This window comes from Vulpes lagopus, chromosome 1 (assembly GCF_018345385.1).
Source record: "Vulpes lagopus strain Blue_001 chromosome 1, ASM1834538v1, whole genome shotgun sequence".
NCBI lineage: Eukaryota > Metazoa > Chordata > Mammalia > Carnivora > Canidae > Vulpes > Vulpes lagopus.
The window spans coordinates 160,146,589-160,160,611 of NC_054824.1; the positions used below are offsets into that span (position 1 = coordinate 160,146,589).

Genomic DNA, 14,023 nt, shown 5'->3' on the forward strand with positions numbered 1-14,023 from the left:
GATAGTATGATACACTGGGGAAACCCACCGGCCCCATGAATCATTAGTTCTATGGATTGAAGCAAGTTACCTATGTTCTAGATGCCTTCTTATTTTCATTGTTTAAATTGTGCCAAAAACACCTGCCCCATTCACTTTATAGAGTTGCCCTATGATATATGAAAGCACTTTGCAAACTGTGGAGAGCCAGCTAAAAATATGAAATTATTACATGACAATATATTTTTTGATGATGCCAATTTCTGCAGTTTAATTTTTATGATTACTAATGATTACTCTTTATTTACTACTGACAACATTTAGACATACATAAACAACAACTTCTCATGGGCCCTACATGAAGGAGGGCCCTTTAACTAACTGGTTTTATTAAGCATTCTGTATCCTGAATGTGATGAAATCAAGGGAAATTCCTAAGTAAAGTGCATTCCGTTCTATGCTATCTGAGCTTCTGTCCCAATAGTTCTCTAACTTTAGAGAACATGTCTGTCTTCTTAATATTATCACATCTAAAGTGGGGTGTTATTGGCATATAGTGGCCACCCTCCCAGTCTGGCCACTTTTAATAGGTGGGCCTCAAAAAACATGAGTACAGGAAGAATAAAGTGATACAGACCAAGAATATAAGAACAAAGCCAGGCTACTCCCCTGAATCTTTTTTTTTTTTTTTTTGCATACCAGGTAAGTCTCCCAGGGCAATAAGACAATTTTTCCACCCAAGCATTCAAGAAGTAGACAAAGACTCTTCGAGAAGCTTCTGTCCCTGAGCTACCCAAAGTCATTTATCATGGGTTAGTAAAGCATCTTTGCTGACCCAATGTCAGGGGTAAGCGAATATCTCTGGGCTGCCTTTTGAGTCTTTTTCAGATAAGCTTGAGAGATGCAAAGTCACATGCAGAGGGATTCCATTTGTGTTGATTTGTGTACTCAAACTGTGGGTGCTGAAAATCTGCCTCCTCCAACACACTCACCAGCATCTCTGCATGTGCTAAAGATGATGCAAAGGCCAAATCAAGTCTAGGAGATAAATTGGGGATTTGCCAGCAAAAAAATCCCCCAGTATGTACTATTTTTTAGAACCTGATGTTCAGCATTGAATATCAAGTCTAGTATATCTCCAGCATGTAATTCATAAGTCCCACCTACATTTTGAATTTTAGAGTTGTTTGTTAGAGCTTGTATGATGTCTTCATTTTTATATAGCCGCACCTCAAAAGGAGCTGGTTCCTTGTAGGCTGTATTGGGAGCCACTTGGCCATAAATTAGATATAAGCCATTCTGAAGTATCTCCAGTTTCTCATCAGCTGTCTTATTCACACAAGGAAGCTTAGGATATGTTATTTGCCATTTTGAAGGTAATGGTCCTGTAAAAAATTTATAAAGGAGGGGGGGAAAAAAAAGGAAAGCATAGTTATTTATTTCCTTCCTTTCCTGATTATAGTTCTTTCTTACTTCCAAGTTGTTTCTTAGTCTATATAGTTCTCTTCAACCAAAATTATAGTATTTTGTTTTAGAGAAACTTGTAGAGAAATCTCTTGATTGGGGAATTCTAAAGAAATGGACTTAGAATAGAAAAATGGGTTGTTAAGTTTTAGGTGGCATTTCATCTCTTGTCAATTAACATTTGTGAAGGGAAATAAAGAAGGAGGAAGGGAAAGAGGAATCACAAGCCAGGATTGTGATAACCAAACGTGGCAGTCCATGCATATTCATCCTTTTCTATGTAAGTACTATTTACTGTGTATCATTTTATTAATGAGACATTTCTCATCAATCTACATAAAATAGTGGTCTCCTGCCACTCTCTCCCTTTATCCTGCTTTAGGTTTCCTTATAGAAAGTGTGTCAGGAAACCCTGGGTGGCGCAGCGGTTTGGCACCTGCTTTTGGCCCAGGGCGTGAACCTGGAGACCCGGGATCGAGTCCCACGTCGGGCTCCCGGTGCATGGAGCCTGCTTCTCCCTCTGCCTGTGTCTCTGCCTCTCTCTCTCTCTCTGTGTGACTATCATAAATAAATAAAAATTTAAAAAAATTATAAAAAAAGAAAGTGTGTCGCCATCTAGCATATTATAAATTAAGTTGCTCAGTTGTTTATTTTTTATATTATACCCACTTGAATATAACATCTTTGAGGACAAGTGCTTCACTATTTTGTTCATTGCTATATCTTTAGCACCTAAAAGAGTTCCCGGAACCTAGTGTGTCCTCAATAAATATTTCTTGATTGAATGATACATCCATGTTCCTGAATTTGGTGCATTGTGTCTAAATCATGGCTCTTCTTTTTAGTTTATGCGTATATACCCAAGATCTAATTGGGATATCATTATCCAACTCTTCAAAAGTAACTACTAGTAAATTCATGAGTTTATAAATGGAAATTATTTGAATTTGACTGTTTAAAGTATCCCTAGTTTAATACTGTCACAGAGGATGGGAAAAGAATCAAGACTCAACCATTTATTTCATAGGTATATGTGGAATGTACATATCTTCCTAATGTTAATTGTTTTTGCATAGTAGTGTGATTTCAGAGCCAAAGGCGGTGTATTGATCCTTCAAAATACTTATTTGGCCTGTTCTCTAATTCTCTGTAATTTTTTCTTATGAAGGCGTAGTCTGATAACTACAAAGAAACCTTGATAAGAAAGCAACCCAGGGGATCCCTGGGTGGTGCAGCGGTTTGGTGCCTGCCTTTGGCCGAGGGCAGGATCCTGAAGACCCGGGATCGAGTCCCACGTCGGGCTCCCGGTGCATGGAGCCTGCTTGTGTCTCTGCCTCTCTCTGTGTGTGTGTGTGTGACTATCATAAATAAATAAATAAATAAATAAATAAATAAATAAATAAATAAATAAGAAAGCAACCCAGAAGGGATCACACGTTGATGTAAATTCTTATTTATATATAAATGATTGATTATAAAGCTCTGAGGGTAGATTCTAAAGGAGAATGAAGGAGAGATCATTAGAGCAAGAAGCAAAGTCTCTCTGTATCTCCAATGAACCCAAAGCCCAGTGAATTTCTTCCTGCTTTGCATATAATATACAGTAGATAATTGGCAAGTCACCAGGAAAAAATGTCACTGGTTCTCTTATTCTGTAATAGAGACCACTTAAAGACTTGAAGCCACTCAGCAACACTTGAGGTTCTCAACATTTTATCACCTCAAGAAGGAATTTCAAACATATCATGATTTTCACTCCATTCACTAGGAAAACAAAAACAAATTACAAAGGCAGAGACAAGATTCCTCAAAAAGAGATTCCTTAATCCCAAAGCCAGGGAAGTGTGGCAATTCGAACTATATAGGAAAACAGGAGTTGCAGTTAACTTTAGAAATGTTCTGCTCCCCACTGAAAATGTGTGTGTGTGTGTGTGTGTGTGTGTGTGTCCTGAAACACATAAACAATCCAAATGTATTTATTTTCAATTTTGTATGTATTCTAAGAAATACCCTAAGGCCCGGTATGACTGGAAACTTTAATGGTTTTCTTAGCAACTACCAGGTCACTTTAAGGGAAAGTGGCTAGAAACTGAGAGGACAGGAGAGCACAAAGAAAATAGCCATTTCCTTGGCTTTCATTCCTTTTCTATACATTTGTAAACAAAAATGCACAGAGCCAGCAGGGGGTTAGGACAGGTGTTACTTCTTGAGGCTGGTGTTTTGCAATCTGTGTGTGTTCTGGGAATGAGTCCCTATTGCATGGTTTTCACTTTTCTTCCGTATACACAAAGATATGTGGGAAAAAAAACAAAGCCTTGGATTCTTTCACCCTTGGTGGGACTCTTTCTTTCCACTATCCCCAATTCCTTGGCCTCCTGCTTCTGAGACTCCATCACACCCTCCACTCCACCAAGTAAGCTGGACAATCTGTGTATTTAGTAAACATAAATGCCCCACAACTTTATCCTAATCTCTATTTGGCTTTCTTAACCTCGAGACAGAGGGACTTTTTACCCTTTTGGTTTAATTTTTCTGCCTATGTGGCAAAAAAAAAAAAAAAACCCACAAAAAAACACCATGCACTATACTGAGCATCAGCAATATGTGAAATGCGAGAACTTTGAGTTGTAGAAATTTGTAACTTGTGCTTATTAAAAAGCAAAATTAAAGGTGGATTCCTCGATTTCAGGTCCTGGCCCTGTAAGAGTGATGTGTATTCCTGCCCAGAGAAATGACCTTGAATGTAAGCTTTATCAGGGCATGGACTTGACTGTTTGGCTTACCTCTGAAGTCTCAGCTGCTAGAAAACTGCTTGACACAAGATAAACAGTTATAAATAGTGGTTTAAAAATGACTAAAGTAGGATATGGGCTTCCTTCTTGTATCAAATGCTAAGAAAAGTAAAAAGGAGGTATGAAAGATAGGTTACTCACCAAACTTAGCTACACAGGGCTCACTGGCAGTCTGTAGAGGAAGAAAAAGAGGAATTGGTCAGGAGAATGACAGTGTCACAGACTTCTTGGTTGATTTATTTAGAGCTTCAGATCCTGAAGCAAACTTCTTTTCCCTAGTCATATTAAAAAATTCTTCCCTCCACCTTGTCTCACCTGTCTCAGCTTCCCATTGCAGACGGCTGGTTCTGTCCTTTCCCTTTTATTACCTAACTGCCCTTTTGAGTCTTCTAGACAAAAGTTAAGTTCTCCTCCCATCCACCTAACCTCTACCCACAGGGCAACTATTTTATCTTGAACTCTCTTCCTCTTGGGCTATAGAAATTATCTATATATAGTAGTCTCTATGCCCCAGTCAGTATACAAGGTGATCCACTGGCATGTGAAAAGAAAATAATAGAATGTCTAGTTAAGTTTATTTTTATTTTTAATAATATTAAATCAAACTATAGAAATACTCACCATGAAGACTGGTAAAGCTGCCCTCATTTAATATGCAATCACACCACTTACAGTAAGTGAGATACTGTGAGGAGACTAGTTTCAAAGTATCGTAACATACCACAGTTTACTTGCTACAAGAAGCCATCAGTGTGGCTAATTCTATAAATACTGGTATTTAAACGCAAAAGGCTTTAAAATACTTAGTAGTAAAATAAGATATAATCACAAAATATTTTTTGTACCATGTATAGTTCTTTGGTTTCCCTGCAGCAAAGTGCTTAGGAGACTTTTTGAACTTAAAGATATTGCACATTTTTAATGGAATTTCTTTGGCTGCTATGGTAGGAATAAAGCAAACAGAGCCCATGGCAAAAGCAGTGAGACCAGCCAAAAATTCACTATAATCATCTAGGCAAGAAAGCATGATGCCTCTGACCAAGGTGCTGGCTATCCTGACATGGATATGTGATGAGAAAATGAGAAGAAAAAGATGACTTAAGGATGTTGGGCATCAGTAATTGAAAAGATGAAGTTGTTAATCACTGCAATGAACAAGATTCAAGAGGAGTAAATTGAGAGGAAAGAGTGATGAATTCACTTTTGGACATATCAAGTTTGTGATGCTTATTACATATCTAGGTAGGAGTGTCAGCTAGGCAGTCAGACCTATGAGGATGGAATATAAGGAATTCTGATGGTATAAAATTTGGAGTCTTAAGCTGTTGTGTGACATTGTAAGACATGAGATCATGTGAGATTGTTCTGGCAATGAGTATAGATAGAGAGGAGCATTGGAACACTGCAATGCTTGGAGGTCAGGGAATGAGGAAGAAACACCAAAGGAGATTAAGAATGAAAGGCCAGTGAGTCAGAAGGGAAACCTGGGGAGTGTGACGTTGGAAACCCAGAGAAGAAAGTATTGCAAGAAGTGGTCAGCTGTATCAAATGCTGCTGAGTCAAGCAAGAAGAGGACAGGGAATTAACTGATGGATTTAACAATACAGTCGTCACTGGGGTTCTTGGCAAAAGCAATTTCTGGGATGTGATGAGGACAGAAGCTTAATAATTAGAATGTCTATAAAGTTAAATAAGAAAAGAGAAATTGGGGGAGTTTTGCTGTAAAGTAAAATAGAAAAATTAATCGGAGTCTCGATGGGGATAGGAGGTCAAAGAAATTTTTGTTGTGGTGGTTTTGTTTTAACATGAGAGAACTGACAACATGGTTATCTGTTGCCATTTGATGACAATGTTCCAGTAAAGGGGGCAGGGGAGGATAGAATTTAAGAGCTGGGGATAATTGTTGGAGCAATGTCCTTGAGTAGGGATAGAATCTGGTTCACAGGTGGCCTTACATAGGTACATGAATAATTCACGCACAGTGACAAAAGGGAAACATAGTCTATGTGAACAAACTTGCAGGTAAGTGGTAGATATGCTAGGGAGTTTTGGAACTTCTTTCTTGCCTACTTCTATTTTCTCATAGAAATTGGAGGCAAGGTTTTCGGGTAAGAAAAAGAATGGGGAAAAGTTATTGCATGTTTAAATAGAAGTTAAAGGAATAAAATAGTCAAGTAGAGGAGAATGGAGAAATATAGGTTATGACAGTCAAAACCATGAATCAAAGTAAATTAACTTAGAATATAGCCTTCAAATTATTGTATCACAAAGTGTTAAACTAAGATTAAGAATATAAAAGAAACACTTTTGTCAAATTACTGAAATTTTATTTTGATTAGTTTAGAAATGTTTATATCATATTAACATATAGAATATAATATTCTGGTAAAAGAAAAACAGTCTTGCACTGAATAAACTAGAGCAAGCATGTTATTTAGTTTATCCTTATAAGTTTCCATTTTGTGTATCTTTTTATTATATATAGTATTAGTACTTCTATGTAACATAATAAATTACCATACATGTTGTTATTGTACTAAAAATATTTTATTGATAAAGAGATGCAATAAAAAAGCTTGGATTCCTACAGTTGTTTTTGCTCTTGCGATTATTTCATCCTCCTTTTGGGATTTCTTAAAAGAAATGCTGAAATTCAATTTAGTTTGATCCATGATAGTCATGTGGTAGGGATTTCCTTATCTTCAATTTTCTCGTTTATAAAATGGAGGACAAAATAGCACCTAGCTCACTGAAGGTATTTATGCGTGTAATGTAATAATTGTTAAGGAGGACTTTTCTCAGACAGATCTGGTCCTGCTAATTAAATATTACCTGTTTCAATAATGATGCTGATTTTGATGAAGAATTGAAAAAAAACATGAATCACCTATATTCCCAACTAGCATTGTCAGCAAGAAAAAATACAATTTATAGTCCTTACCTCTTAAGCAGTTTATAGTCTTTCTAGAAAGATGATTACACACATGAGGCAATTGGGTAACAATCTAAATATAAATGAGTGCCAAAATATGTGGCACAGATAGGATCTGTGGTGTCTACTATCATTCATAAAGAGTGTAGGGAAAAACCTAAGGCCACAGACAAATTAGTTGCCAGAGACAGAAATCCCAAATGCTGTACTTGGACTGCTTTAATGTCTATTTCTGAGCTATGTCAGAAACCACCACTAACATTTTCTATTGCCACAAATCGAAATCTATCTAATCACAAAAATCATCTATTTGGCAACAAGGGATTCTCTTTAGCTGAGGAAATGAAATAGATGAGCAAGGAATATCCATTTTGTTAAAAATCTTTTTAAATTGATCTGCACTATGATGTCAATAATAATGATGTAAATATTAATCACTACAATTTATTCAGAGCCTACTATGGGTCAGGTACTATACTGTCTCATTAATCCTTATTGCAGGTCTATGGGATAAGAACTAGCATGCTCATTTGCAGATGAGGAAGTGTGTCTGAGAGGGATTAAGTAATTAGTCCAAGGTCATATAGCTGATAAGAGACCATGCTGAAATCCAAACAGCCTGATTCAAAAGTCTCACCCCCACTACTCTGTGGGGGCAGTTTCTATTTATAATTCTGTTGATGTTTGGAAGGGGTAAATATCCATTTATAAAGAAGCATATGGGACTTCCCATTTAATTTAATTCATTTTTGCTTTTGAAGGAGCAATTGCTCTTGTAACCCCATTATGATTTAAGCCCAGATTTAAATGCCTGGGTTCAAATGGCCAAAACAATCATTCTTTCTCCAAACTAATCCTAATATAGATCATCATTTGGAAATAGACTCTATTCTGCTTTTAAGAACAAGCACAACTTCCCCTTTAGGAAGCATCTTTCACTTCATTGAAGCAGGAGTCTCTTCTGAACATTTGGTTTTTGGGTTTGGCATTTTTTAAAAGATAACTTCTATGAGGTTATTTTCACTGAGGGGTAGACCAAACTTCTTGGGTTCATAGTCAATACTTTCAGTTGTTCAACTGAAACAATCCAACATCAAAACAATCCCTTTGAAAGATGGGGTGAGAGGGGAGAAAAAAATGTTCTCCCAAGGGAATTTCTGTTGGTCTAGAAGGACTAATCTTCCTATCTAACACTTTTTGAATTAGTGCCTAGAGAAGTTGGAAAGTGGGATTTTGTATATAAAAACTAAAGTGGAGACCAAATAAAATCTCCAAGGTTTATGCATATTGTAAGAAGGTGGAAGTGGCCACCTCATAATGACTCAACATCTGCTAGCCACTCAGTCCTCCTTTCCTAAGATACTTTTTTTGTGACCATTAAGGAAAAGGAAGTTTAGGCAAGTGGAAAGTGAGTTAATATTGTATCATCAGCTGGGCCATTGGCTTGTGCTATAGGAAATAAGCCTTTATGTCATCCAATCAGGACAATATCCTGAAAACCTTTTAAATTTCCCCAAACTTGAAATAAACTTGGCTATTTCTGTAGAGGCAGAAGTTTTCATTGAGAAGATGCATGTTGTCTAGGAGAGAGAATCAGAGCTCAAACACATGGGATTGGTCAAGTTCAATTGTTGCAAGAGGTGTCTTAGATGCCTCTAGCATTATTAGACATCCCAATAACTACTGTATTCCTTTGAGAAGAACATTTCCTGACTGTTTTATGCATTGATACCCCAGTCATATGCAGAAATGGATAACAGGTATAACATATCATACATTCTTCAGGTCTGGCTAAACCTTGAAGTGGCTTTAAGAGGGATTAAGTATTTCCAAAGTAAGCTATTGCTATTCTCACCCTTCCTCTTCAGAAATCAAAACACTCAGAATTCCTGACAATTCTTTTCTTTCTGCTCAAAGGTTCACTGTTCCAGAAAGTTCAGACTTCTGTTTGATACATTTCTGGAGAGAATGGGGGTATGATAAGAAATGCTTCTGTTGCATATCCTAGTGTACAGTTAGGGAATACAGATTAATAGGTGACTGTATAAAAATTTGGCCAAAGCTGCACTTGCCCTAAGTTGACATCAGCAACTACAAGGTACTTCTTTTTGCATCTTTTCTCATTTACTTTTAAATATCTTAATTAGTAGAAACATGTCATTGAAACCCTCACTGGCCAATCACCTTAGAAAAGTGTTTCCCCAGGTGCTAATTTCATATCATAGCCCTTTCTTAGACAGGCGTATACTACCTTATTCTCTCTAAGGCTCAGAATCTCAAAATGCACCCATAAATAGACTAAAATCCTAAATTAAATAAGGCATTTCTTCTTTTATTTTTGATCAATATTATGTAGTCAACCATCAGAAAAACTTCAGCAAAAACCTAAATATCTCCATTTCCTTTACTAGATCCACAACTTGGATTGGAGCTCAATGGGAAATTCCTGATAAGCCTCAGGGGCTTCCCAAATAGTAATGTGCTTCCTCCTTCCTCCATGAAGCCTTCCCTGATCACCCTAGTCCAAAGTGATTGTCCCCTATTTTGAATTCCTAAAGTATCTATGTTCTATACTATCCTTAGATAAATTATTAATCACTGTATTTTATATCTAGAAGGGGCACTGTAATAAACAAATCTATTCTCCTACCACCATTTTTCAGATGAAGAAATTGAGAACTAGAAAGATTAAATGTCTTTCTTAAATTCATACAGCTAGGGTAACCTAGAACCAGAATCCAGATCTTACTCTTAGTTCAGTGCCAATTCCTTCCACAAAGATGCACTAACCACCTGTTGCCTACCTTATTCTTTCTTCCATTATCTTCTTATATCTTTTCCCTCAATAAGATGATAGCTTGCATCCCATTCTTTGAAGGCAAACATATTTTTTATACCTTTATTCTACCAGGAGGGTTTAGCAGAGTTCCAGAAAGGGAGAAAATATTCCAAGGCATCTGTCAATTGATTTAATTAAGTGATTCTATCTAGCCCAGTTATGCATCTAACACTTGGCATTTTCTAATACCTTTCATTTCAAAACATTTAGATAAGCCTAAAAAGCCATATGCCACAACAAAATTGAAATTCTTTTTGCATTATCTGTACCCACACATCTCTTCCAATTAGCTCTAACATACTGAGTGACAATGATAATAACTAGACTTACAAAAGAAAAACAGCAATTATAGGTACTGTTGTCTCCTTACCTTGAATGGAAGAAAAGTAAGAATTAATGTGCTGAAGGAGCAAATCAACAGCAAAGTAACTGTTGTTGAGTAGAGCAACCATTGCTTCCAGGATAGTCTGTGTGTCCCTTGAGGACTTGAATGGCTTAAAGACATATCTTCCATGTGGCTCAAACTCATTCTCTGCAGGAATACAAGCTCTGGAAGGCAGAAATTCACAAGTGATGGGCCAATGATGCAACTAGTCAGTTTTGTGGTATGGTAATTGGCAGTGGGTGTAATAGGCGGGGTTTTCCTTCTGATTCTGTGTGTTGGAAAACGATACTTTTGGGCTAAGTGATGACTCTTATTTGGCACAAGACCAAATGCACTGAAAGGAACAGAAGGCTAGAAGCCAACACAGACGGAGAGGATGAAAAAAGCCAACACAAGGAACATTCAGAGGAAAAACGTTCTTTTATGAAGCACAAGGAAGTATAGTACTGTGCAGCATTACAAATTGTTTTTGGATAAGAAAATTATTTTTATAAGAAGAAATAAAGCTCAAGACTAAGCCCTATCATGCTCTAGATATCATGTATGTGTAAGGCAGGGCTTGAGGAGCTTGGGAGTCTCGGGCGCATGGTTTGGAAAAAGAAAGTTTCATCAAATTTCTAGGATATAAAATGTTCATTCTGAAACAGTCTATAGAAAACAGTTGTATTACTAGAATGTCATTTGAAAAAAATATATAAATACAATAAGATATTCTCTCATATCTCATTATTTTAAAACCCTGAAAATTCAATGGTGGCATCAAATAAAGTTATCATACAAAAGGATCTTTTCCTACACCCTGTGATGAGCTTATACTCTACTCCAAAATACCTGAGTTTCTTTCTGGCACCCAAACTGCTGATTTACTACAAAATTGACGAAGTCTCTGCTTCTCTGTACCTCAGTCTTGCCATCTGTTAAGTAGGAATACCTACTTTTTTTTTTTTTTTACAGAATGCCAGCATCATGTAACTAGAAAGAACATGGATTAAATCAGTCAGACCTGAAAGGAGAGTTTGGCACTGCCTAGCCCTTGCCTGGACTTCAGAATGCTACTTGACTTCTCTGTTTCCTTAATTTTAAAATGGAGAAAATTTCCACTTCATAAGGCATGAGAATGAAATAAATATGAAAAATTTGGCTTATATGAGATGTCCCATAAATGTTTAGCTCTTTTCTACCCTTCTTAGAGATGCTACAAAGATGTAATCAATCATAAAACCCTAGAAAAAATGATTTAAAAGAAATATTTAGAGAAAGGTCTTAGATAACTGAAGTTCATTTAAGTAAAAATAGTTTAAATGGAAGTATTTTGAAGAAATTTTTTTTAAATCTGAGAGAATCAAAGATTCTTTTTAAAATTAGGAGGGGAAAAGGCTTAGAGATTTAAGGTCCTCATTTATGGAAGAGAAAGCTAAAATAATAGAGGTTGAATGATGGGTCATATCATGAATGGCTGAATACAATGGAGTGGGAACCTGAGCTCAAGGATACCAACTGTCTTCTAAATTAACCATCTTCTCTTAGTATCACACTACTTGTAGTAATATTTCTTACTGTGTTGTCACATTTTAACTTGGCCTTATTTTATCTTGATCAATAATTTGTCTCTGAGGAAGAATTCAGAGTCAGACAGGAATAATTTTTCGGTACAACAGTGTTTCTGTGACTCCATACTAGATGTTACGATGCAGAGATGAATAACAAACTGACTCTAGAAAAACCAGACCTTGTACCTAGAATTCTTGTACTCATATCATGTCTGTAATGAACATGCACGAGCACAAAATTTAAAATTGAAACACACAAAATCAGCACAAAATCCTGAAAATTTAGACTCCTCTTTCTTTGAACTGCTCCTTCTCCTGTCTCTTCTCCAAATTTTAGATGGAAATGCCTCTGCTTACTCACTTCAGTGAACATTTATTCAAATGAGGAACTATTCCAAATAAAATCCAGTTCCTCCTTCCGCCCTTAACCAAGATTGGGATCTGCTATATCCTCATTATTTTAACCTTATGAAAGTATCTTAGGAAAGATAGCATTCTTATCTTAAGAAGAATACATTCCAGGGCTTCTTTTCATGAAACAGTGTTCAGAAAGGAAGGAATTTCAAGTTAGGACAAGTAATAGTAGGGAAGACTTTTTGAAATTTTGGAGTAATGAGTCACCATTGATACCTTCTTGGTATAAGCTATACGAATTGACATCTGAGATGTGAAATTTTAAAATGTAACAAGAGGCAGAAGAGCACCAAACTCAAACTTTCATATTTGTGACCTGTCACTGGATCACATATTTAGAATGAGATTTTTTCCCAATTAGGTACAACTAGCAAAAACGTTGAACATTTACTACCAGCTTGCTACTGTGTAGGGCTTTGGGTGATATAAAAAGTCACAGATGTCAAGAAAGTGCCACACAACTAAATTAAAACTCTAAATATAGGGAAACAGATGCCTGAATGTATATAGGAGGATAGAGCTTCAGAGAATGGAAAGATCTAGATAAACTAAAATACCTGAGAAGACAGGTTAGAAATGTAGGAGAAGAGAAAGGAAGGAATTCTTTCTTGAGGCAGCAGTAAAATCTGAGGAATGACTATTTGGAGGTACAAACATCCACAAATGTTAGAAAACTTATTAAAAGCTTAATATGAACAAAGGCAAAATACTAATTTTTTAAATGGATATAGTAGTTCTCATTCAAGAGCTGCAAATTGAGGAATTCAGAAAAACTAGTAAAAGATAATCTTTTTATATTTTTTGGATTTTAAAAAAAGCATGCAAGATGTGCTTGATTAAGTTATTTTAACTGTATTCATCGTTGTTTTGAATTTGGAATGAATTAAATATATAGAAACTTGGCTCTAGTTCAGTTATTGACCACATTAACTACAATAAATTTGGTACCTATTATGTGTCTTCTCTGTGCACAAATGATTACATTTGAACATCAAGCAGCCCTGTATTGACATCTCCATATTTAAAAATGATGAGACTGATATTTGAGAGGACAAATCACTTGCCTGTACTGATAGAATAGGGATTTAATCTCCACCTTTTGGATTCCAAAATTCTTATATTCCTACTTCTCTATGCTGAAGAGTGGGATGCGTATAAAAATATGTGAGAAAATATTACATGGACATCAGATTTCTCCAAAATCCTGTGTTACTCAGGTCTGTGCACCTTGCCACATTCCTTTTAAATGCTACCATGATTTTATCCTTGTGTTAGTGTATGATGTAGCATATTGAGTCAGAAGTATTCAGTATATCAGAACTCAAGAATACTGCACAACTGATTTTGCCTACTCTAGATACCAGAGAATATTTACTCTTGTGACAAATAAGGCCCATTTAGCTTGAAGTTACATAGATGATAGATAGATAGATAGATAGATAGATAGATAGATAGATAGATGATAGATAGATATGATACAGAAATAGGGTCTTAAACTCAGAATTTTATAAAGGCAACAGCAGTATCTGTTAAGATTAATAACACTTATTTTATAAAAAGAATTGCGTATAGCTCATTATACATAAATATATATACAACTATACATACATATATGTATAATATACATATTTATACACATATTTATATATTATATGTACAATAAATTTT

At 35.9% G+C, this 14,023-nt stretch overlaps 1 protein-coding gene across 1 annotated transcript; it reads right to left on the bottom strand.

Annotated features, from left to right (window-relative positions):
• Positions 1-1,017: 1,017 nt before the first annotated feature.
• TNFSF18 (TNF superfamily member 18) lies at positions 1,018-10,535 on the bottom strand. The gene is made up of 3 exons (XM_041744791.1): positions 10,377-10,535; positions 4,377-4,407; positions 1,018-1,364 (listed from the first exon to the last, which is right to left on the bottom strand). Exons 1-3 carry the CDS (start codon positions 10,533-10,535, stop codon positions 1,018-1,020), a joined length of 537 nt encoding a protein of 178 aa, XP_041600725.1.
• Positions 10,536-14,023: the final 3,488 nt, after the last annotated feature.